Source organism: Mesocricetus auratus, unplaced genomic scaffold, assembly GCF_017639785.1.
Source record: "Mesocricetus auratus isolate SY011 unplaced genomic scaffold, BCM_Maur_2.0 Super-Scaffold_2245, whole genome shotgun sequence".
Classification (NCBI taxonomy): domain Eukaryota; kingdom Metazoa; phylum Chordata; class Mammalia; order Rodentia; family Cricetidae; genus Mesocricetus; species Mesocricetus auratus.
The window spans coordinates 1,821,930-1,848,234 of NW_024429180.1; the positions used below are offsets into that span (position 1 = coordinate 1,821,930).

General features: G+C 41.8%; 1 protein-coding gene across 5 annotated transcripts in view; it reads right to left on the reverse strand.

Annotated features, from left to right (window-relative positions):
* Positions 1 to 26,305, reverse strand: part of Pcca (propionyl-CoA carboxylase subunit alpha) — a 301,425-nt gene that overhangs the window by 228,046 nt on the left and 47,074 nt on the right. For all 5 annotated transcript variants that reach the window (XM_040741316.1, XM_040740935.1, XM_040740593.1 and 2 more), the window contains exons 5-6: positions 20,675 to 20,788; positions 18,707 to 18,760 (exon numbers count right to left, since the gene is read on the reverse strand). In XM_040741316.1, coding sequence (XP_040597250.1) covers positions 18,707 to 18,760; positions 20,675 to 20,788 — 168 coding nt within the window. The remainder of the gene's footprint in view (positions 1 to 18,706; positions 18,761 to 20,674; positions 20,789 to 26,305) is intronic.

Below are 26,305 nucleotides of genomic sequence, written 5' to 3' on the forward strand. Positions count from 1 at the left end.
TGCCTCTCCTCAACATAGGAAGACCATGTGTATAAGGGACACATCTAGAAGCTCTCTTTCAGGAGGCTCAAACTTTTGCCACAAAGAATTAACTATCACATTTACTATACAAGCAATCAACTTCAGAAGATGCCACGCTGCCTCATGTGACCCAAGTCCTGCAGAAAAGGCTCCTTCATCCCAGCTAAACGCTCGTCTGTAAGAGACCTTCCAGGAACTCACAGTCTAGAACCGACAGATGAATGCTACCCTGGCACTGCGGAGTGTCAACGGCTCGTTCACCTTTAGCCCTCCAAACCTGTAATCAGAACTCTGTTAGATGAGTCAGCGCCCTAACGTTTCCCATCTGTACAGCTGCTGGGAGAAGCGCTTACTGACAGCTGACAGGTTGCTTAGCACTGCAGAATTTGATAATTCATGTCTTACCAGATTTTTACTGACTTGGAAGAAAATAAAACACCAATTAAAAGCAGATGTCTCTTTTAGTTCTGAACTGACTGAGAAACTTGCCATTATTTTAACTCAGTGTGGACACAGAACATACACAGATGACAGTTTGGACAGTTAAATATTCAAAGTTTCTGAAATTCCACAACTTTGAAAGTGATTTTCCAGAACTTAATTCATGTGGCTTTCATCTGGCAAGCATCCAAAATGGATAGTTTCAAGTGGTTATCTCGAAGTCAGATTTACTACCACACTTTTATAAAGGTCACATGAGCAAAACATTAATTAACTAATATGCTCAAGATCTGCATTTTTATCTTTTTACATACAGAAATTTTGCAGAACACATTGTTCCACTCTCAAAACTATACCCAACAAAAACTAACAAAGACTAATGAGCTTACTTGGCATGCCTTCATAAAAACGATCCAAGGGCCAAGTCAGATAGCTTGTCACCAATAATCTGACTTGACTATGGACACTCTTCAACATTACGTTATGAATTCATCGACTTTAGATTCTGACCACGAGTTCTAAATAATTTTTTGTTTACATTTATCTTCATTTTATGTGTGTGGGTCTACTTATCTCTATGTACACTGTATGCATGCTGGCTCCTGCGGGAGCCAGAAGAGGCTGTCAGAACCCCTGGAACTAGAATTGAAGGCAGCAGTGAGCTGCCCTGTATGGGCACCAGGAGCCAAACCCAGGCCCTCTGCCAGAGCAATAAGTGCTCTTAATCACTGAAGTGCCTATAGAGTCCATGAAACAAACTTCTTAAATGGGATGTTGGGGCTAGCACTACAAAAATAAGCACACAAATACATAGACAAAGCATGATGAATGCATACATACATACAAAGGGACCTGAAATGAAAACCTGTGTCTCAGAGATACTCCATTATAAAATACTGAGTGTTTAAGACACCACGGCAGTGACATTGGTGAGCTAGCTGCCCCTGTGTCTGACAACACAGACCACAGTCTTAGAAACCACTTCTCCTTTGATGACCAATGCAAGCAGTCCAACAGCCATCGGCAATCGTGGGATGAGTCCCATAGTAATTCCCACAATGACCCCAAGCAGTCGTCCAAAACCTATGAGATTCGAGGCTGGGGCTGGATAGGTTGGAAGTAGGAGGAAGCAGAGGGATTCTGGGCAGGTTCCTGTTCCGTGTGTAGTAGACAGTATTCTTGCTTTGCAGAAAGTCTGGCATGACAAAGCGCTTGGAGAAGACAAAATGGAGAGGTAGCCGAGGAGAGGAGACTGGAGTCGGAGTCGAGCCTTGGCAGCTTCCCTTCATCCTGCTTCCTGCGTTGGTAATCAGAGACCCACTGCAGGCTTCAGCACACACTGCAGGGCCTGGAGGGGTACTTGGCTCTCGGCTCCCGCTACTCTGTTCGTTCCTAATATATATTCAGCGGGCTTAGACACTAACTACCAAAGAACAGAGCAGCCCCTGCGCCGTGGAATGTAAATCACCGACATGTGCTGAAACCTGGGCTTGCCACCGCTAATGAGCACATTAAAGGGAAAATGCTCGCTAGTCGCCTGCAACCTTTTTACTGAGCCCGTGTGCGTGACTCGACGTCAATTAAAACGGGCTGCAAAACAGTGACACAGCAACACGGCTGCCACTCTCGGGGACCAGCGACAAACGTGAAATTTTCACATTGCAGTGGCTGAAACACTGTGCACAACACTGCTGTGCGTGTGGTCGGCTTCAGTTAAGACCCATGAAACATGGAGCTGGAGAGATGGCTCAGCGGTCAAGGGCACTTCCTGCTCTAGCACAGAACCAGGGCTGGGTTCCCAGCACCCACATCAGGAAACTCACAAAGGTCTGAGACTTCGGCTCCAGGGCATCCTTGTGGCTTCTGTGGGGGCTGCACACATAGATAAGCAGGCACCACACGCACATAAATGTTTTTTAAACAACTGAATATTTTTACAGATTGGGAAACTTGTTGGAAAGGAAGTAGCATTTTCCCCTCCCTAACCATGTTTGTTTCTTAAGTATGAAGACAGGTACCTGGTTGTATGGAGGTGGAGAGACCCAGCAGCTAAGCGGGTTACCCCCTAACTCAGGTTGTAAACTATGAACTGACTGATCTAAACTCCCCCCAAGAACATAGCAAGATTCTGAGAGGTTTAGAAATGTGTCCTTCAAAACAACTGTTAAGTATTATAAACTCACAATTTAAGCATCAAAACAAATGAATATGTGACCTAATTGAGCAGGGGCTCATTGACTGGGGCACAGAATGTGAGATGGTAACCTAGCTACCATAAACAAATCCGCAATTACTCAAAGCTGAGATAAGCAGGCATCTGGTTAAAAAAAAACAAAACAAAAAACCTTTCCTTTCTCCGCACAGCTGTGGGTGGAGTCCAGGGCTGGTACACACTAAACAAATATCCTGCCTCCCAGCTCCTGCCACCACCCTAGTGTTGATTTGGGGGGGGTTGGGGGGAGGTTGGGTTGGTCCGTTAGTTGGTTGGTTATGGTTTTGTCCCTTTGTTTTCTTGGGGTTGGCGGAGGGAGGTTAGAGACAAGGTTTCTCTGGGTAGCCCTGGTTGTCCTGGAACTCAACCTATAGACCGGGTTGGCCTTGAAATCACAGAGAGCTGCCTGCTTCGGGCTCCCAAGTACTGGAATTAAAAGCGTGGGCTAGTGTTGACAATTTTATAAATGATATAAGTGATAAAGTTTTTAATGAAAGGTGTGATTAGCATGTGTTTTTTAAATTTATTTATACTTTTAAATTCCATTTTACATTCCAACCACAGTTCTCCCCCCTACCCCTCGTCTCCCCTCCCTTGCCTCCCCTACCCCAGCCCACCCCAGTCCACTCCTCCTCACAGGTAAGGGCTCCCGTGAGGAGGGCATGTGCAATTTTTAAGAATGGATACAAGCAGATATTTATAATACTAGTAAATCCTCCTTTTGCTGTTGACCTAAAAAGCACAAGACTCTGAAGGCTTCAAAAATGTAATTATTACAGACATTGTACAAGAAAATACTGAAAACTTGACTATTTTCCTCTTTTTTTGGTATCGGACTTGCTGATCTAGTAACAAATGGCAAAGTAATTATTTAATAAGGCCACCAAAACAGCTCAGTGAGGAGAGGTGCTTGCTACCAAGGATGATAATCTCAGTTTGAGCCCCAGAACCCATGTGGCGGGAGAAAACCAACTCCCACGAGCTGTGCTCTGTCCTCCACATGTATGCCATGACACATGTGCCCACACACACACACACACACACACACACACACACTGTAAAACTCCAAAAAGCTGGTCTACCTCTATAATCATTTCATTATTTCACCGCCTACAAGACAGAGATAATGACACCGTAGGTTACCTGTACAGGGTTTTTTTGTTGTTGTTGTTGTTGTTTTGTTTGCTTTTTTGAGGCAGGGTTTCTCTGTATTGTCTTGGAGGCTGTCCTGGAACTCTCTCTGTAGACCAGGCTGGCCTCGAACTCACAGAGATCCGCCTGCCTCTGCCTCCCAAGTGCTGGGATTAAAGGCGTGTGCCACCAACGCCCTGTACAGGTTTTTAAGACATACATGAACCGCTTTGCATACCCTGTTTGATAGTTCTCTAATAAAGAGAGTCATCAGTGCACTAGGAGCCCTAGCCCTTCTCCCAGCAGACCCTGAGTATCACCTGACCCCCTCACTCAGAAGCATGTGGGATTGGCAGTTCAGGTCAATGGGAGAGCCCTTGCTTAGCAACCCCAAGTCCCTGGGTTCCAAGAGGCACAGCAGAGACCAAAGGCCAAGGGCACCCTCAGAACGGTGACTCTCCCTTGCCATGAAGGGACTGTGTACCTCCTTTAGTCACCTCCTGAGGTGACAGAGACATCACCTGCCTCTACTGCATACACGTTTCTGTGTCACCGTTTGTTTTCCGGCTGCTCTCGGCAGCTTTTCCACCGTTCACATCTCACTTCTTGTCCGGTGACGTCCAGGATCTGCGTCTGGCTCTCCATCCCTTGTTGCTCTTTCTGACCTCCACTGGGTGCTAGAACGGCCATCGTGAAGCTGCTAACGGTTCTGGCTGTCTAAGGAGCCACTTTCTCCCAACACGTGCAGTCTTGGTTGCTGACATTGTCGGTGCCACATAAACTGCAAAACCGCGCCACCGGGTCTCCTCAGTCCTCTGTCATCCTCTCTTCTGCTCTTCCTCCCTCTTCCAGCCACGTAGAAGACCATGTGACTCTTACAGACAGGCCCGTGGAGCATGACTAGGGACGTCACCAGACCGAGAGAGTCAGAGTGTACAGAGTTAGGGCAGTAGAGAAGAACAAACGAGAGCTGGGGACAGTTGGCTTTGTTCTGGGCAGGGCAGCACATGCTTCTTCCGAGTTCTCCGTCTGGCAACCACAGATACGTGTAACAAGTGCATGACCTTGAGCAACTTCTCCTTCACCTGCAAAGAGAAACTCTCCTACCCACCCACTGGGCTGTTACGGGAAGCACACTAGTTTGTGCGCACTGAGTGCTTGGGCAGGTGCCTGCAACAAAGCACTCAGAGAAGTTACAAGTCTGAAGGGGGAAAGGCTTATCCAGCTGCAGCATGGGTACAGTCAACCTTGCTCTTGTTTTGTATAACCTAATTATTGCCTTTTTGTCTTTGCCTACAAGTCACTTTTTAATTCACCATTGCCTTTAAAAGTTATGGTAAGCAGCGAGGACAACAGGAGTGATAATTTCTAAAATAAAGAGTATTTGTACACTAACAAATAGGGGTTCCTTGGAACCTATGAGATGGCTCAGTAGGTAAAGACACTAGCCACCAAGCATGACGATCTGAGTTCAACCATTGAGACCCACACAAGTTGGAAGGAAAGAACCCTTGTTCTCCCACAAGTTGTCCTATGACCACCTACACACTTCTGTACACACAGTAAGTAAATGTAATAAGAAATAAGAGCTAAATTCAAACTGAAAGGTATAAAGGCTCATAAGGCAAACTTAACAATTAACAAATAGGAACAGCAGGCAACACTCTCATATTAAAAGTCATATGTAAAAGAATAATGTGATTTTTTTTCAGACAAAAATGATTTAATAGAAAATATAGATCACAATGCATTACCAAACTCTTTCGAATAAGCCGTTGATTGGTTTGATGGGAATAGCAGAGAGATTAATTCTCCAAAAGTCTGTATCATTTTGAAGGACATATATAATCAATTTTATTTCACGCTAAGGAGTTACGAATGGCCAGTGAGTGCAGGAGTTGGCAACAAGAACTGTGAGATGAGTAACGATAATGAGGCCCCCCAAAATAAAGTGGGTGTAGGCTAAAAAAGAACGGTAGAGATGCTTATACCCTCTGCCAACGCCGCCCTCAGACCTCAGCTCAGCAGCAGCCCTCTCTGGGAGGGGATGGCTTCAGCACCTGGCCTACAGTGGTCACTCAGTAAGTCGGCACAGTACTTGGCAGACCATGGGAGCTCAGGATCACTTCTAAAGTGACAATGTTGGCAAGTTCTGGCTACTGCAAGTGGCATCAATATTTACTTAATTAAAATTGTTAAGCATTAAAATTGTATTTATTTAAAAAGAATAGCGCAGCCGAGTAGTGATGGCGTACTCCTTTAATCCAGCACTCAGGAGGTAAAGGTGGGTGGAACTCTTTGAGTTCAACACCAGTCTGGTCTACAGATTGAGTTCCAGGAAAGCCAAGGCTACACAGAGAAACCCAATAAGTGCATACATATATACATACACACATGGCCAGCTTAATGCTAACAAGTTAAAATAACATTTTAAGAGAAACTCATTAGTAAAAGTGAAAATGTTTTACATTTTTGCAGATCTTTTTAACATCTGGCTTAATAGAGGACACCTGGATTCTTTTATTTGACTTCTGCATTGGATCTGTTGTAATAAGAGATCTGTAGACACTGCTGCCCAATCCTGAAGGGGATGAGACGGAAACTTCTACCAATGTTTTCACTCTAGGATCCAGCAGGACCACAAAGACCCCCAAGGGACCTAGGGCACACTGGGGCCAACACATCCCACTGTGGTTTTCTCCACAGCACACATGATGGTATCTATCTCTAATGCACTATTAGCTTCAATACTGCAAAAGAACTCACAAAAGCTCAGGTCCTGTCTCTTATCACTGCTGTGTATAGTGTCAGCACTGCATGATAACTAGTGCCACCTCCCAGGACAGGGAAAATCCCTGAATTTTGGCAAGACAGAGAGAACTGTCTTGCCAAAAAATTTTCCCACAACATGTACCAAGAATGCAGCACTCGATTGACAAGAAACTGTCCAGAACAGCGCAGGTTTTTTCAAGCCTCACTGTTGCTGGAGTTTCTTCCAGCTGGGTCCCACTGCCACCTCAGCCCCGAATAAGCAACAAAGACTTATATTAATTGTAAAACTGCTGGCCGATGGCTAGGGCTTCTTATTGGCTAGCTCTGTCTTAATTATTAACCCATTTCTATAAATCTATGTATTTCCCCATGGTCTTGACTTACCAATGAATGCCTGGACCTGTTTCTTCTTTGGTGGCTACATGGTGTCTCTTCGTGGTTTCTCTCTGCCTACCTTTCCCCAAATTCCCCTCATCTCATAGTCCCTCCTGTCTTTCTGCCTCTATTGGCCAAACAGTGTTTTATTCATCAACCAATAAGAGAAACATATATACAGGAGGATATCACCCATCACTATAGCACTTCAGCCCAGGAAAGCAAGTGAACCCTGGATATACAACCAGAAGAGAAAGTTTGGGGTGGGGGGTGGGGGGCTTAGCTTCACTGGGAAGTATGTACCAGCCAAACTCAAGGCTTGTGGGCAAGGCCTATACTTCTGCCGCCCTGTGAGTGCTGAAAGTATGTTACTTGGTGTGTCCCACACGTGGTCTCTCACTGACGTGGTCCTCTCACTGCATTCACTCTTGCCGAAAGCACCTGGCATATCCGGGAAGCTGCACAGGTCTGACAGACCTGAGACACAGCATGGTGGGTCCCTCTCAGGGACCAGCACCAATGCATGCTGTTTTCCTGCTCTCTATACTTTTCCACCAGGATGAAGCTTAAGTAAATGAAATAATAGTCTCTTTGCAATTTTGTTACCCACTGAAGCATTCCACATACATTCTTAACCTTTTCTAGGCGAACTCAAGTCATTTCACCTGTTTGGTTCCTGGAAAATATACTCTCTCTGTCTCTGTCTTTGTCTCATCTGCCATCAATGGAAGCTGCCACTAATTCTATTATATCAGTTTTTGTCAGCTGACTCAAGTGTTAATGGTTATTCTATGAGACCAAAGGATTACGAATATGGTAATATGAAAAAATAAGGACTACATTTCTCAAAAACTTTATTCTATTATATTTAAAACACAAATGACTCAAAATCCAGTATTTTTGTTTGTGGCAGCTATCTGGCCCTGGAGATGATGGTAATTCTCTTGGTTCTAATCCTAGCACACATATTAGCAACACAGCATGGGAAAGTCTCTCAGCAGAAGCAGTTGACTGACATGGGGTGCAAACCACACAGGTTTTAATAGGATACTGGCATTCAGTGTTTACTGCTTTAAATTAAACTCTGGGGTTTGTCATTGCTATTTGTTGTTGCTTGCTTAGGCCTTGAAGACGCTGTATCACTACATATGTATATAGCCCAGGCTAGCCTTGAACTCTGCCCGCTTCAGCCTTCTGAGTGCTACAATTCCAAGCATGTACCGCTATGCCCAGCTGCATAAAGTGTTTTGAACAACCGAGATGGGGGGTGTTGATTCTAAGAGCTGATGTCATACAGGACAATTTCCCTTTGTGTATCTCCTCCATGACAATAATGTTCAGTCAGTAATGACACACCTCAAGCTGAAAGACCTAAGGCACACAGTATATCCTGTGTGAGTTCATTTGGTTTCTGTTCATTAGCAATTAAAAAAAATGACAAAACACTGTACTCTTTCTCTGTTCCTGAACACATAAAGGATGAAGGTAAGTGACACTTAACATCTTTAACAATATCAATCATATCAAAAACAATGACTAAAATAGAAGGGAGTGTTAACATCCCCAAGACCAAAATGAGTTACTGCTGAATTTCATATTTCCTATGCCAGTCTGGCAGCCCACAACAGAAGACATGGAAACACACTGTGGTTCCTTTTATAAATCTTCTTAAATGAAAAACTTCAGACATAATCAAAACTAGACTTTATACTATAATGGATCCCTAGGGGATCAACCACCCAGCTTCAGCAATTATTTTTAAACTAATTTTAAGTTTGTATTTCAGCAGCCCTGAAACCAACTGAGCCTTCTAAACATCATGTCGTTGTCAGTTAATTCCAAACACTGAGCCCATCTATGCTTCACTAACGCAATGCATTATCATTCACGTAATGATTGCATGGATGTAAGCAATCCTGCTTTCACACTCAACATATTTTCTCTAAACTATGGCATTCTTGTCAAGCAACGACATATGTAAGAGCTGTCATCAGTCAAACAATTCCTTATAAATAAAATATTGTAGTTAAGAAATGCAACACATTCTTTTAAACTATAATGTGTTCATCTTTCTCTTAACATCTACAGACAACCAACTAGTGCGTAAGGAGCTGAGGGGGAAGCTGAGGACACGCAGACTGTCCGGTCGCACCACAGGAATGCTGGACAGACAGACGCCCAGAAAAGCGCACCCTCTCCCCGACACACCAGCATGCCAAACACTGTCTCCAGCCCGTGCCTCTGGAACTAATAATATTCTTAGATAAAGTCCACTCAAAAACAAAGGCCCAGTGTCGTCTCATTATTTCTGCTTCTTTGCCAGTTTTAGACAGCGTGCACTTAAAGCTTAATTTTAGAATGAATGTAGGGCTGGCCAGGAAGAATCACCAGCCACATGGAAAAGTGATAATTAATGTTACTTCATTTAATCCACTGAAATCTTCAGCTTACTGCTTTCACTTGGAAACCTTTCCTACTGATTTCTAGGCTTAGGGGTTAGATATAAATACATCGACAAAAATCAATTTTAACAGAAAAGAGGGTTACCATAAAATAGTGTTAAAATTAACATAGCAACTTGAAAACATGGGATATTTCTCAAGATGACCTTTCTACACTAATTTCCAGAATTTCAAATCTTAACTCAGCAACTTCTCTTGTCAAAGACACAGAGCACAGCAAGGATCACTGAAAGCCCTGATACAAAAGAATAAAAAGCATTTTCACCTTCAGCTATCAATGAGGAACAACCAAAATCTGCATATAATGTCTGAGGCAAATAAATCAGAAATGCTAATGAGAGAAATGATGACATACATGTTCAAATGAAATGATTTTATTTGACTCTTCTAGCCAAAGACAAGAGTTTTAAACTAAGGAAAATTCAAATGAATTATTTTTATAATTGAAGCATGCCCCATTTTCTATGTGGTCCACAATATTTGTTATTACATTATTTCATAAAATTTAGCACAAAAATCAGAAACCATACTGTTATATTTTAAGATTTTAGTGTAAATATCAACATACAGCATTCACCTCCTACTTTAGCCCAAAGTAAAATAACACAATAACAAAACCCCTAAACTCACCATGATTTACAAAAGAACATTTTTATCACACACAATGAAAAGCAGTCTATTCCAGAAAGCTTCCCCTACATACCATGAATACAACTGGCCCACAGTCTATTTTCAGCCAGTCATTGGTAAGGACTACAAATGGAGACTTTTGCACTCTAGCAACTGGCAAAACAATCCTGTTGTGCTGTTCACCTCCAGACCCACAAGGAGAACACTGGAAGTCTGCAATGCACTGTGTTGTGGAACCATGGTGTTTGGCAGGCTAGATGGATTTAGTTCATTTTTCCCTAATGGTATCTTCAGTTTGCACTGGGTTTATCGGGACACAATCCTCTGCTGTGTCGAAAAAGCAAAGAGGAAGCCCACAACGAGAGAAATCTAGCAATGTGAATATCAGGCAAAATAGCCAGAATGTGAACAATTCTACACCATTTACTCAACAACAACATTACAAACTCTGATAACATCATTAATCATCAAACAAATTCAGGTCAAAACCACAGTGAAACACCATTATATGATGAGGCAGAAGTATGGCAAGAATATAGAGCAACCATTAGCAGAAATGTACAATTATACCTACTAGCCCTCAGACCATAACAAAAAAAAACGACACCTACTCCTTACGGTCCGTCTTAAATGTTTACCAGACGGAACTGAAAGTGAGTGTCAGAGAGTCGCGTGCTCTGAGAATGCTCAGTTGCAAAGGCTACAGGAGGGAAGCATCCAAATGTCCAGCAATGCACAAGTGGTCACGAGGAAAGCCGGCTTACCCGTACACCAAGAGAGTGTGACTCGGGAAGGAGACAAAATTAATTTCTTGCTGGTTATTTACAACATGGATCAATTTCAAATAAGTTTGCTGAGCAAAGAAAATGGGGAGCCCATCCAAATGAACACATCCTGTAGAATCCCATCTGTATAAAATTCTAGCAAAGCCAAACAACCTACAGTTACATGAAGTAGATCCCAGTCGCCTAGAGGGGAACAGGAAGGCGTGGGAAAGGGGCAGGAAGAAGAGACGCGAGGGGCACGTGGAAACCCTTGGAGCTCAAAGGCACACCTTTCTCCTGGTCATGATGACTTCTTGTGATAATGATGTTAGCAGCATGAACCTAAGCAAACAGTGAGTTACTGTGGGTACACTTAGCTGAGCATCAATGTGTTTCCATAAAACTTTCTTTTTTTACCACAAAAATAAGCAGTTGTAAGCAAGTATTAAACTGTTTTTTTAAATAAATATTAAACTGAACAGGAATGGAACTGATGAGTACATACAGTTTAAAGTACGGAATTAAAAATGGCAGGAGTTGATAAATGAACATAGGAAAAGACAAACACATGAAAAAAAACAAATGTAGCAAAACGTTTCTGCATGGGAACATATACTGTAATTCTTTTTTTTTCCTGCACCTATGAAATTTCTACAAGTGAAAATGTTGGGAGACGGACATTAGTGTCTATTCACAGTCCGATGGCCCCAGTGCCTGGGTGAGTCCATGTGGCAGATCTAAGTGACAGCGGGCACCAACAAGCCTGAGTCTGGGATGGGCAGGGTGTTTCTCTCCCGGTTTGCTTTCTGCTGCCGTGATGGGCACCTTTACCAATAGCAACGTAGGGAGGGAGGGAAGGGTTTGGTTTATGGTTTCCTCTTTCAGGTTAAAGTGCATCGTGGAGGGAAGTCAGACCGGGACCCCAAAGAGAGCAAGAGCTCCTACAGCAGTGCAGAGACTGGAGGAATGCTGCTTTCCCCAGAAGTATGGTTGCCTATGAAGGCGTGTGATGGCACGTGGGAGTCAGAGGCAGGTGGAACTCTATGAGTTTGGTCTACATAGATAGCAAGTTACAGGCCAGCCAAGGCTAGATGGTGATACCCTGTCTCAAAACAAAACAACAAAAAGACAGTGATTTTATCCAAACCGTGTGCTGTAGAGACTCACACAAACTGATGTCACTGTCGTAAAATGAATGAAATAATTATCAGAACCAGTGAAAGGGCTCAAGGGGGTAAAGGGATTTACCGCCAAGCCTGACAACCGAAGTCCTATCCTCAGAACCCACATGGAAGGAGAGAACCAACTCTCACAAGTTGTCCTCTGGTCTCCGCATGCACACTGCGGCAAGTTTGCACCAACACATACGTGCATACATTCATACATTCATACACACAGGCATATACTCAGTGAATCTAAAAAAGAAAAATATATTTGAGATTTGGGGCCTATACTTAAGGATTAAACCTACGGTCTCATCAAGTGTTCTGCCACTGGGATGCTATATTCCTATGCAGGTGTAGGATACATACTTGTATGTATTGGGAAATTGGCTTATCATATGCTCTCATTTTTTACTTTATGACATTTACTTATTTTCTATGTGTGTGCATTTTCTATATGTATATGCATGCATGCTATTACATGCTTATGGATGTCAGAAGACAATCTGAAGGAGCTGGCTCTCTCTTTACACCTTATAGGTCCCAGGGATCAAACTGAGATCATCAGACAGGGCACCACAGGCTTTACGCACTAAGTCATCATGCCAGTCATTCACTGTATGAATGGCCTCGTTATGTGGCCCTGAACTAGAACTTTCCATGTACACCAGGCTGGCCTCAAATTCACAGAGACACACTGGACGATGCCACCCAAGTACTAGGATTCAAAGCATATACCACTGTGCTCAGCAATCAGATAGTATCTAAAACAAATATGTAACGTAACATATGCTCAGAAAATATTGAAGCAGTTAAAGACATTACATAAAACATTAAATTGGAAAGTACAAATGTTTATTCTAATAAAATTACACTTGACAATAAACAAGTATGCACAAGGCCCCAGATTCCATCCCCAACACACACACACACACACACACACACACACACACACACACACACACAAACTCATACATACTCATGCACACATATCACATGAACATGAACAAGCACACACACACACACACACACACATCACTTGCACATACACACACACGGATTTAAAATCTGCTAGTCTTTCTCACCAAAAATTGTCACCAATGTGGCAATCTACAACAATGGCACTGGAAGTTAGCGAATTTCTAAGGATATAAAAAAAAACCTCACAAACAAAGTTCCTATGACATAACATAACCTACAGTCAATTCCCTTTGTGCTGTTTCTATGGCCCTCACCAGCAGGACCAGAGCATCTCAAATGGTATGCTCTGATGGGACCATATTTAATGTTAGGTAAATTAGATGCCAACTATGAATCTGGCCCTGCTGCACACAAAGAAAAAGAAGAGGGCTCCTTAATTATGAGCTACAAATTGTCAAAGCAAAGAAAAAAATCAGCAGTCTTTCGGGTCCAAGCAAGTCTTTTTTGTGATGGGGGGAAAAAGCACTTTTGCTGGCTAAATGTCTTTTAACTCTTAAACTTAAGTCTTCACGTTCAATGAACTTACTATGTTGGAATCACAAGAACAGATAAAGAAGAAGCAGAGACTGATAAAAACCAAGGCTTCAGCAAGGTGAAAACAGAAACAATTTTAACATAACACAGAGGATGGTATACCCAGTAAGAAATGTTCTTTCCTTTCTTTTTTCTCTCTCTCTTTCTTTCTTTCTTTAGTATTCTAGAATCTGACAGAACACATCCGTCTCATTGGAAAGATACAGAAAAGTTAACGCGCCGACAGTGACTTTCCGTTGGAAAGGCAGGGAGTGCCACTCTGTGCAGTGGGCAGTATGCACAGCAGTGCAGAGAGAGCGGCGGCCTACTTGGTGGTACCACGTCGTCCTGCTTGGTAGAGGAACACATTGTTAGTAAAGGGAAATGGGGGAGACAGCTCAACAACAACAAAAAAACTCAGGGAGTCCAAAAAAAAAAATAGTGGGTTGTTCTCTTCTCTGACACGAATGCAAGTGAAGTTATTGTTTTATTTTTATTTGGAGAAAATTTGATGTCTCACAATAATTTATTTGCTCGGCCCACCAAACATGGCCTCCTAGTCCCAAGGTCTCTCATGCAGGCAGATGCTCACATCTCCTGGCTGCTGCCTAGCTGCCATAGACACGAGGCAGACAGCCTAACTGTCACCAAACAGTTTATTTGTCTCATGTGATCAGAGAACAGACACTACAGGCCCTTAGTAAAGCCAGGCACACACACACACACACACACACACACACACACACACACACACACACACCTCTAAAAAGATATAGTATGCTTTAAAATGTGCTTAGTTGTTGAAGAAACAAAAGAAAATTATATAGACAGACCAAAAAAAAAACATAAATTGTGGTGATATTTTGTTTATGACCTAACAAATAAAGCTTGCCTGAAAATCAAAATGCAAAGCTAGCCACCAACATAGAAGCCAGGCAGTGATGGTACACACCTTTAATCCCAGCAGCCACACCAGTTAGCCATAGAGGCCAGGCACCTTAATCCCAGCACTCGGGAGACAGAGGCAGATGGATCTCTGAGAGCTCAAGGCCATCCTGGGTTACACGAGAGTGACTCAGTCTAAAGGAGAAACAGAGCTCACACATTTGATCCCAGCACTTGGAATGACATGCCTTTAATACAAGCACCAGGGAGAGGGAAACAGGGATGATATGGCTGGGCAGAGAGAAGAATATAAGCCAGGAGGAGATAGGAGCACATTGCATTCTGAAGCTTGGTGGGGAGGCAATCTGAGTAACAACGCAGTCAAATGCAGTCTGAGGTTTGGGTGGATCTCCCCTTCGGGCTGAGCATTAGTAGAGGTGAGAAGCTGGCTGCTTCACTTCTCTGATCTCCAGCTTTAACCACAATATCTCTCTCTGAGTTTTTACTATTGATACCAATTATTACTCATGCTACAATAAATAGTTTAAAATAATAGTCTTTTTAAAAAGAGTAAAGAAATAAAAAAGGAAAAAGGCAACATAAGGATGAGAAATACACAGGGTGTCTGAATCTTGTATGGTGCTTTGTTGACTTTGAATTTTTTAAATAAACAAAAAGCAGTAGCTACTGAGAGATGTTGGATTATGAACACTGATAAATTAAACCAACCTATATATTTTAAGAATGTCTTACCTTCAGAATGGAAGTCAGAAAATGTGTTGCATTAGGGGAAAGGTGGTATTGTTTCCACAATAAAGGAAAGGCTATGGATGCCTTCAAAATTAATGATTAGATTTGACTGGGGAAACCTCCTGAAAATCTTAGTTACAGACATAAATGAAGAAAGCCAAGAAAGACTACAGGACAGGTAATGTATATGCTGATCCCTCCACATGGGAACAGCTCTGAGACTGGATGAGACATGATAAATCTTATTGGCTATAGAATCTTCATGACTTATTATTACATGGCATCCTTTCATATTGCATGGATAGAGGTTTGGCTATACAGACCAAATAGACTCATAAAGTCAATAAATGCCTTTTACCTCCTCAAACATAGAATAAAAATCTTCTTTAGCTGACTGTGCACATCACACATTCCATACTTGTGTTAACACAGATATATATGTTATCATTAAAAGTTCGTGTGTTTTCAGAAAAAAAATAACTGTACACGAATGAAAACAAGTAGGCCAAGTGATCTCACCTGAAAATGCCTCTGTTACAGAGTCTGCAAAATTTTGCATCCAGAACTACTTCAAATCTGCTAGCTGAGGTGGTCTAGTCTCACAGACTACTCCAGACAAGACTTCAGATAAGCTCTACACTTTCCCATCACACAGACACTAAACAAAAAATAATACAGCTAGCTCTCCCAGGACTAGAGCATTATCTCAATTTTCTCAGGGTTTCCTAGAGATGCCAGTACCCACAACAACAAAAAACAGTCTAGAGAACATGATGAACACATTCCTAAGGGGTGGGATGGGTGGTTTTTGGTTGTTCAATGGATTATGGATGTTTATCATCATTTGGGGGGTTGGTTGCAAGTTGTTGTTGGTCATGGTCAGAGAGAAAGCTAAGAAAGGAGATTAGATTCAGTGATCTTGTTCTGAAAAGGAGTAAAAGGATATAGAAATGATAGGATAAAAGGGTAGATTATTGAATCTACTTTTAAAGTAAAAAAGCAACTACGAGTCTTGAATACATTGCACATGCGTTTTTGTATATTGATACAAATTTAAGGCTATTTCTGGTAGAACATACTGTAAATATGTTTCTACTTGTGTTCAAGGTACTGTACCTATGCAGCTCATTTAAAAATGTAATGTAAAATTGTAGTCCTTGAAAGCTATTTAGGATAATTAAGAAATACAGCTTAGTAGTTAGTTATCTCTAACTATCAAATGTGTAGTCATGTTAGGTATGTTTTAAAGGTCAAACAGGAATATTTTAGATAGATGGTCTTCAAACACTTCAGAGACCTACATAATATTATGTTTAAGATATTTTAATAACATAAGGCTTTTCATGACAGGGAGACATATCTGCTCCAGGCAGCAACAATTTACTTCAAAAAAGGATGATGGGCATCAAAGAACCTCCGTATGAAGTTCGCTTTTATTGTAGCAAAGTTAACCACTGGATAAGAAACTGTCCTTGCCTTAATTAGTGACAGTATGCTGTCCAAACTGAACAAGTAGAATATAAAAGAAGGCAACTGCCAAATTTTGCCAGGACAGTCCTTCAAAATTCCTGCTTCACAGAAAAGTGTGTCAGCTACTCTAGGCCTGTAGGCCAAAGATAGATGGCCCATCATTGCAGAGGAACCTTGGGTTACTGATCAGGCAGCCAAATGTCTCTGTGGTTCCTATAGTTTTGAAAGTTGTTTGCTCTGTACTTCCTGTTTACTCAAGTAATGTTTCATCCTTCTTGGGTCTCTGATGGAGATTGAAGACTAGATAGTTATATAGTTTTCCCTGTTACCAAATTCAGAAAAAAAAATTAAGAGGTACAGTTTATAAGGTTGAAAAATATAAAAGATTAAGTTGTTTATCTAAGAAGATGTTTTTAGGTCTGAAAAGTTATTTTTAGGAGGGTAATACAAGTTGTGATAGAAAATGTTTTAGGTATAAAACTTTGGACTAACCAAAATAGAATAGATAATGCAGTAATTTCTCTGAATTTACCAAATGCAAATGGACTGGACATTGTGAATGTAATTCACCTGACAAGTGTTCTTACTGTATATAGTTTTTCTGTATAAGAGTTAAAATCATTCCTTTTTATTTAAGCAAAAAGGGAGAAATGGTATGGAATATTTGTATACTGTGTACAGATGTGTTGCTATCTTTGGTATAATAAAAAACTGAACAGCCAATAGGTAGGCAGGAGGTGTAGGTGAGACTTCTGGGCAGAGAGGAAGAGGAGAAGGAACCCAGGTACAGAGTTTGCCAGAAACTCTGAAGAAGTCGAACATACGAGGTAACCAAGCCACAGGACAGAATGCAGATTAGCAGAGACAGATTAATTTAATTTATAAGAGCTAGTTGGAAAAAAGCCTAAGCTAAGGCCAAGCTTTCATAATTTGTAAGTCTCCAGGTCATTATTTGTGGGGTGGCAGTCCAAGAAAGTCAGACAAGAATGCTTGCTACACCCGGTATAAGCCTAATAATAATAAACCCTTTCCTCTGCAACTTTTTAATCATGGTGTTTCATCACCGCAATAGAAACCCTAAGACAATGACTAGACACATGAATGACCACACTGACCATATCCTTTAACTTTCCTGAGTGTCAAGCATTCATGTATGCCTGGAGTTGCCAACTTCGAAAAAGAGTATACGGCAAGTATTTTAGGGCTTAGCAGGTGACTTATCTCTGTTGTTCCATGACCAAAGCAGCCACAGATGCATATAAAAAGGAATGGCCATGAGTGGGTTTGAATAAAAGTTTGTTTATAAAGAGCAGGATGTATTTGTCCCCCAAACAACAGCTTTCCAACACTTTATAGAAATGTAAATATAAAAGACTACACTCTGTGAGAACATTTGAGTATAAGTTACTACAAACATTCTAGACCATAGTTCTGCAATTTAAATAACTGTTCCAACTGAAACACAGACAGTTTTGAGTTTCATCTAGAAATTGAAAAATACACTTATAAACAATGCTCCAAAGAACAAAATGCAAGTTACAAAGTGGGGGGAAAAGTGTAGCAGATTAGAATAAGATAATTTAGTATTTGACATAATTGACCCAATCACCACAAAAGGTTTAACACTAATTAAACTCATATCTTAGTTCCTGAAACCTTAGGTTTCAGTGTCATCTTGAATATAGTTATAAATATATCTAAAAAATTAGTTTGATACAAATGTAGGTTCATTTATCTAATGAGGACGCGGCTATGGGGATAACACTCAGACCATTTAAAAGTTTTCCAAGGTCGTGGTATAACAATAAACAACTGTACCAAGTCAATGAACAACCTGGCCTATTTACCTAGAGATTTACTTTTATTTTCTAATTATGTGTGTGCGTATGTGTCCACCTGCCTTTGCCTCCCAAGTTCTGGGATTAAAGGCATGTGCTACCATGCCTGGCTCTTTCCCGTTTTTATAATTACTCACCAAGACCTGGATTACAGAATGAAAACATTCACTTTTAACCATTATCAAGAAGTCGGTAAATAAATTAGGATTCTATAATTCAGGAGTCCAACATGAACAGCTCTTATCTCTACACTGCTTTCTGAATTAGGGCAATCATTTCTGGCTTGTGATAGACTCACCAAGCAACTTGCAAACTCTTTGTTTTCCGACAGGAATCCATAACCTGGGTGTACCTGAGAAATGAAAAGAAAAGGTTCTTTTAACTTTATCGTGTTGTCAATCTGCCTAAACCGCAAGGTATGCGCTCTTCCAGTGTGCTGAGGTGACTTCCTCACTGACCAGTTCTGTTGCACTTTTCTGAGTGGAGAACCAAAGTCCTCCTCTGTTCTGTCGCCAGGCAGGCCACAATGGCATCTGTGTCCTTGCCTGGTCGCGTTGGTCAACGCTAGCCAACTGGTCGCATTGGTCAACGCTAGCCAACTGAAACGCACTTGACTTTCCCTGAGGCTGGTCAACAAATACAGAGAACTTCACAAGGGCTAGTGGGTCAAAGAGTTATGATCTACAAACTTTTGGCAAAGCAGATGAAACCTTCGAGAACAGCTGCTCTTAGAGATAAAGAGGTCGTACTTGCCAGACGTGATGGCACAGGCCCATAGCGCTAGCACTCGGGAAGCAGAGGCCTGCAGGTCTCTGGGATTTGGGCTGAGTTCCAGGACAGCCAGAGCTACGTAGAGAAACCCTGTCTGAATGAATGAGTGAATGAATGAGCCCAAGGTCTAAGCCACACGGCACATCTTATTCCCAACAGCAGGAGGTGTTCTACCTCTCCCTAGAACCTCTGGCAAACCACACACAAATGGAGGTTTGGTTTGACTTTTATTTTGTACTGTTGGTTTTTTTTCTTTTTCTTTTGGTGTCTGTTTTTTCTCTCCTTGCTCCAAATTTGGCCATTCACACTAACTCTGTGCTATCTTCCCCACAAGGCAAAGTGTACACTCTAACCTGTGTCCTAGTCAAGTCATTTTTCACTCTATTACATAGCCACCATAAGCCACGCCAACATCAGTCAGTGTTGGAACGATTTGTAGTAAAATACTTCTGCGAGAAAGGAGAGTCGGGTTCCTGAAGGAGCCAGTCAGAACCAAAACAGCCACAAATCTGATGCTTGAATCCAGACCAAGTGATGTGGACAGGGTATAGAGTAATTTAAACACTGCACAATAGGGAAAGACTTTCACCCCACCATTTCAGTTGAACAGGAAATGCCATGGAGACTGTGTTCTGACCAGTGGCATTACACGTTTTTGCTCCTGTTAAGTGCTAAGATGCTGTGAGCATCCACGATATGGAGTCATACCATAGGGGTTTTTTGTTTTGTTTTAAGCATTTCTTTCTAAAGAAATAAGCAGAGCAGTAAGGAAGTCACTCCAGGCTGGTGCCAGGTGCTGACTGTTTTCACCAAACTGTGTCGATAACTCTACCTTTAGTAGTAAATGTATGGTTAGCTCTCTGGTTAAAAACAAAAATCAAAAATTACTGTACCTGATGTCAGAAACTAGTTTTTTTTTTCCCCTTGGATTCCACTCCATCCAACACAAATTAGGGGTGGAGAAAGGATTTACCAATGTAAGCTATTAGCATTTTGTTGACACTAACAAACTGAGATAATTACCAAATACACTGTTTCCATTTCTAGCAATGCAAATGAGTGTGAACAATTTTTAAATGACTAGATTGAAATTTAAACAGTCTTCCCGGAACCTGCTTATAACACACAAGTTTGGGGCTTTGTTTTTTGGGTTCTGTTTTTTTTTTTTTTTTCTTAATGCTCTTATTACACTGAAAGGGTTAATGCTCAAAACTAATTGGGATTTCTTTCTTCCTGGCAAATGTGGAACTGAACTGAAGCTGCTCCCTGGTGTGAGAGCTGAACCCAGCAGCCACCTGCAGCATCCGCCACCAACACGGCCAGATGCTACAAAGCCTTTGATTTCCAGTAGCGAATCGGCCACATTTAACTCATGGGACGCAGACTGAAGGCAACAGCATTTTCAATCATTCTTTCTATGTTTTCTAATGCAAACTCCGGCTTTCTGCTCGCCGCATCGGAAACAGCTGCGGAAGATGGGTTCATTCAGACTCACAGCTTGGGCCCTGGTTTTCTTAATGGCTTCCATGATGGCATCCATGTTGAGGTAGCTTTTACTGGTGGGAGCTGGGCCAACACAGACAGCCTCATCCGCCATTTTCACGTGCACCTAAAGAGACAAATCCCTGCGTTAACAGATGCTCGGTGAAAAGAATTACAACCACCCGTAAGCAGACGCAAAATTTCAAATCAGATTGTTTCGCAGTTACCCAGAGAATTGAATTTCTTTTCAAGTACATGCAAAACACACACACACACACACACACACACACACACACACACACACACACACACACACAAAATAAAGGCTCAGGGTCTGTGTTACCCGTGACTTCATTAGGCACGCCTCACCCACTGTCTAACTAAGTAATTTCTACAATACACCTGTATCCCCTCTTGGGTTCATCCATGCATAAATCTGATATCAAAAACTACCTCACTACATGGAACCAGAGTAGCCCGATATTTTAATAACGGGCACATTCATGCCCAGCTCTGAGCAAGCTCCCCAGGAAGTTGGATAATTAGAGGGACTGAATGGAGGGACGCAGTGAGTATCCCTGCACAGCATCAGGTCGGCACCAGGCTCAAATTAAAGCCCAGAACTAAAGAGTTCAATATCATGACACATGAACCAGAAAATTCTGAGAAACATTTAAATACTCTCACATTCCAGCCTTGTCCGTTTTACCTTTAGTCTAAAAAAAAAAAAAATGATGTGTGTAGTAATCGCTCAAATTATTCAAATTCAGGCATGTGCTTTCCATTTTTTAAGACAGCTCATGCTACAGTATTTTAGTCTGTGTTTTTGCTTGAGAAGAGGCTAGGTAGGCATTCAACAGTGAAAGAGGAACTGTCTAATTCTGAAAGGAATTTATTCTTTTTTAAATTGTCATAGTATGCTTTTGAACTGGCGTCATCTAATAATTTTACAGCTTAAGAAACTCACAATCAAGTCATAAGTATTTTGAAAGGCAGATACAGAAAACCGGGCATAAAAAAAACACCTGAACATTTATGATCCATTTCTCTACTAGGGGGATGGACGGGGGAAGCTATAGTAGAAAACACTTCAGTGTCTCTAAGACATAATCTTTAATTCTAAACTAACTTGTTAAGAGTACTTTGTGAAATGAGAGCTGAAAACTTACAAAATGGCCTTTAGAAAAAAATTAGAGTTCTTTTTATTGAGTAAAAACGTTCCAATTAAGTAAAAAGGTCATTGCATATTAAAAGATAAATGATAACCTGCACAAAGGGGTTACAGGTCAATATCATAACACAAAATGCTCAAATATAGACACTCCTTGCTTGGAAGGGGCTTTTGAGTACCCTGTATCTGAAGCAGGCTCTCTCCCTTTATTTATCTTTGGAAGGGGCTTTTGAGTACCCTGTATCTGAAGCAGGCTCTCTCCCTTTACTTATCTTTGGAAGGGGCTTTTGAGTACCCTGTATCTGAAGCAGGCTCTCTCCCTTTACTTATCTTTGCCTGGCTTGTTTGCTCAGCTTTGTGTTTCTTATGGCTCTCAGACCATTTCAGAGCCTGCTATTATCAACGTTGTTGTTAACGTGAAGGCTGTGAGTTTTGTCTGTTTTCTGTGAAGAAAGCATACGTAAATGATCCTTTTGAAAGACCGTGTTAGCCACTTAGCTGCTGAAGCTAAACGTGCACTTACTTTATATGACACATGCCTCCCCGTGATGTGCAGAGTCTTTCCTGGACACTTTTGGGTCCCCCTCCTTTATCCTGAAATCTCACAAGGGCTGGCCTAAGAACCTCATTTTAACATCGTTACCAGCTATGCTATTATGATGCGTATCTCTTCCACAAATCCTCATGGTGTACGTGAGAAAAGACTGCATCTTAAATTCTTTTTAAAATCTCCCCACGTGCTGTTATGTGCTAAAGGTTCAAGATGGGAATTTATTTAATAACCTGCATTATTAAATGGTAAAACTATTGTCTTTGAAGGAAAATAGAAAAATTCCACAAAAGTAAGTCATTGTCTTTGAGGTCAAAGTCTAGCTATGCCTTCTCAGCCTGAGCAACGGGTTTGGCAAGTGGCATGTATATGGTGGAAAAGAAATTAAAAGATACACATATGCCTAAATTTTCTATAATGAACACACATAAAACAGGAAAAAGGGGGGCTCTGATGGCACTGTGACTTCTTGACTCATCTTCTCTTGAAACTTCAATGATGCTGCATGCATAACTTTTCTGTGATTCGTTAGCTACCATGGTAGACAACACAAACTCCTCATAAATGTACCAAGGGCAAGCAAGCTCTGAGTCTAACATGTTGTTGATGATGATTCACATTGTTCTAATAAACACTTCAATACATTATGCATGCAGGTCAAAACTGCAACAGACTTGGCAGACAAGGGCTACACACACTTCCTAAAGGGGATCACTTTTGTTTCTCAGAAATAAATTTCACTGCAGAGGGACGGGCTATATGCATCCCCACAAACCTACAGTCTAACATAGGGTCAGATGGGCAAAGTCATATGAAAAGACAAACATCTTATTTATCACAGAGACCGTAAACAAAGAGATCTAGAAAGGCTAGTTTAAAAAACTTTTGAAACTGGGGCCAGGCACGGTGGTACATCCCAGCACTTAAGAGGCAGAGAAAAGCAGATCTCTGTAAGTTTGAGGCCAGCCTGATCTAGAGTGAGTTCCCAGGCTACATAATGAGACCTTGTTCAAAAAAGTTTTTGAAACTGCATTTGAGCCAGGAATGTTGGGCTCCACCTTTAATTCCAGAACCAGGAGGCAGAGGCAGGTGTAACTGAGTTTGAGGCCAGTCTGGTCTACAAAGCAAGTTCCAGGACAGCTAGGGTACAGAGAAACTCTGGAGAGGGGGAGAAGGGGGAGAGGGGGGAAGGAAGGAGAGGGGAAGGAAGGAAGGAAGGAAGGAAGGAAGGAAGGAAGGAAGGAAGGAAGGAAGGAAGGAAGGAAGGAAGCAAGGAAGCAAGGAAGCAAGGAAGCGAAGGAAGGAAGGAAGCAAGGAAGCAAGAAAGGAAGGAAGTCCTTTGAATGTTGTTGTTATACTCAGTGGGTGAGGTGCTCCCCTTGGTTCAGCTGTAGAAGCCCCTACACCATTTTGAAAAGACTTTGCTTAAAAAAATCTTTCATGTTTCAAAAATGTCAACATTTTAAAAAACAAAATTTTAAGTAATTTAATAGAAAAGAAAAACTACAACAATCATAGACTTAACCAGAAGCAAATTAATACAGCAAGATTTGCTATGGTGCAAAAAGACCAAAACGTTGGTGGTAAGACTGCTCCCATATCCAGAAAACCAAGTACTTTTCAAAAGAGAATGTCAGTTTATATTCAAGCACACATGGTTTTCTATTTTTAATTTTTTAAAATTCTTTGTAGGAGAGTTGCTTGGATCATCCTATTATTTTCTAATAGGATGTTAAAGGGTGTTATTTTTAAACTTATAGGACTGAAAAAGAATCATCGTCTCATTGTCTTTTTTAAAATAAAACTATGCTTGTCTAGTATGCTTGAGGCCTTGGGTTGAATTTCCAGCACCACACACACACATACAAGTCCAATTACTTGAATTTGTGACTATAGACAATTTAGCACTGGAGGCTTATTAAAACAAAATCCATTATAACCAATGAGATATGTTGAAACTATTGCAATTACCTCCTATGCTTATCAAGAAAACTGTGCCTTACAAAACCTAATTCCAAAAAGATCAAAGATCTCCACATAAATCCAGCCACACTGAACTTCTTAGAAGAGAGTGTGGGAGGTACCCTTGAACAAATTGGTACAGGAGACTGCTTCCTGAACATAATACCAGTAGCACAGACACTGAGATCAACAATTAATAAATGGGACCTCCTGAAACTGAGAAGCTTCTGTAAGGCAAAGGACTCAGTCAACAAGACAAAAAGGCAGCCCACAGAATGGGAAAAGATATTCACTAACCCCACATCTGACAGAGGGCTGATCTCCAAAATTTACACAGAACTCAAAAAGCAAGTCTCCAAAACACCAAAGGATCCAACTAAAAAGTGGGGGACAGAACTAAATAGAGAATTCTCTTTGAGGAGTCTAAAATGGCTGAGAGACACTTAAGAAAGTGCTCAACATCCTTAGCCATCAGGGAAATGCAAATCAAAACAACTCTGAGCTACCATCTTACTCCTATCAGAATGGCTAAAATAAAAAACACCAGTGACAACTTATGCTGGAGAAGATGTGGAGAAAGGGAAACACTCCTCCATTGTTGGTGGGAGTGCCAACTTGTACAGCCACTTTGGAAATCAGTATGGAGATTCCTCAGGAAAATGGGACTCAGTCTACTACAAGAACCAGCAATTCTACTTTTAGGCATATACCCAAAAGATGCCCATTCATACAACAAGGATGTCTGTTCCACTATGTTCATAGCAGCATTATTTGTAATAGTCAGATCCTGGAAGCAACCTAGATGCCCCTCAACTGAAGAGTGGATAGAGAAAATGTGGTACGTTTACACAATGGAGTACTACTCAGCAGAAAAAAAATGGAATCTTGAAATTTGCAGGCAAATGGATGGCACTAGAAGAAACCATCCTGAGTGAGGTAACACAGTCACAAAAAGACAAACATGGTATGTACTCACTCATATATGGATTTTAGACATGGATCAGGGGAGTATCAGCCTACAATCCCATTGCCAGTGAGTCTGGGAAACAGGGAGGTTCCCAAGAGGCATAGAATGATACCAAGATCTCCTGAGCAGATTGGGAACATGGCGGGAGGGGAGAGAGAATGGGGGAAAAAAGAGGGGGACAAGAGGAGGGGAGAGGAAGACATGGGGGAGCAGGAAGGTTGAGTTGGGAGAAGAATAGAGGAGAGCAGGATGAGAGATACTATGATAAAGGGAGTCATTATAGTTTTGAGGAGAGAGCTGACACTAGTGAGATTTCCAGAGATCTACAAAGATGATACCAACTGGCAAACTAAGCAATAGTGGAGAGGCTACCTTAAATGCCCTTCCCTGATAATGAGATTGAGGACTGCCTTATATGCATCCTAGAACCTTCACCCAGTGATGGATGGAAGCAGAGGCAGATACCCACAGCTAAACACTGAACTGAACTTCTGGAACCTAGTGACAGAGAGGGAGGACTGATGAGCAAAGGGGTCAAGACCAGGCTGGTGAAACCCACAGAGACAGCTGACCTGATGGGGGGGGGGGTTGCCCATTCTTGGATCCCAGACTGATGGCTAAGTGGTCAGCAGGAGACTGATCCAGACCCCCTGAATGTAGTGTCAGTGAGTAGGCTCCAGCAATCTCTGGGGCCTTGGGTAGTAGATCAGTGCTTACCATGGCATACAAATGTACTTTGGGAGCCCATTCCACATGGAGGGATGCTCTCTCAGCCTGGACACATGGGGGAGGGGCCTAGGTCCTTCACTGGATGAAATGACAGACTCTGGAGATCCCCCCCATGGAGGGCCTCACCCTCCCTGGGAAATGGTGTGGGAATTGGGTGGGGGGCTGGGAGGGGCTGGTGGAGGGGCAGGTGAGGAGGGGTAGGAGAGGGAGCTGGGATTGACATGTGAAGCAAGCATGTTTCTAATTTAAATAAAAGAATATATTG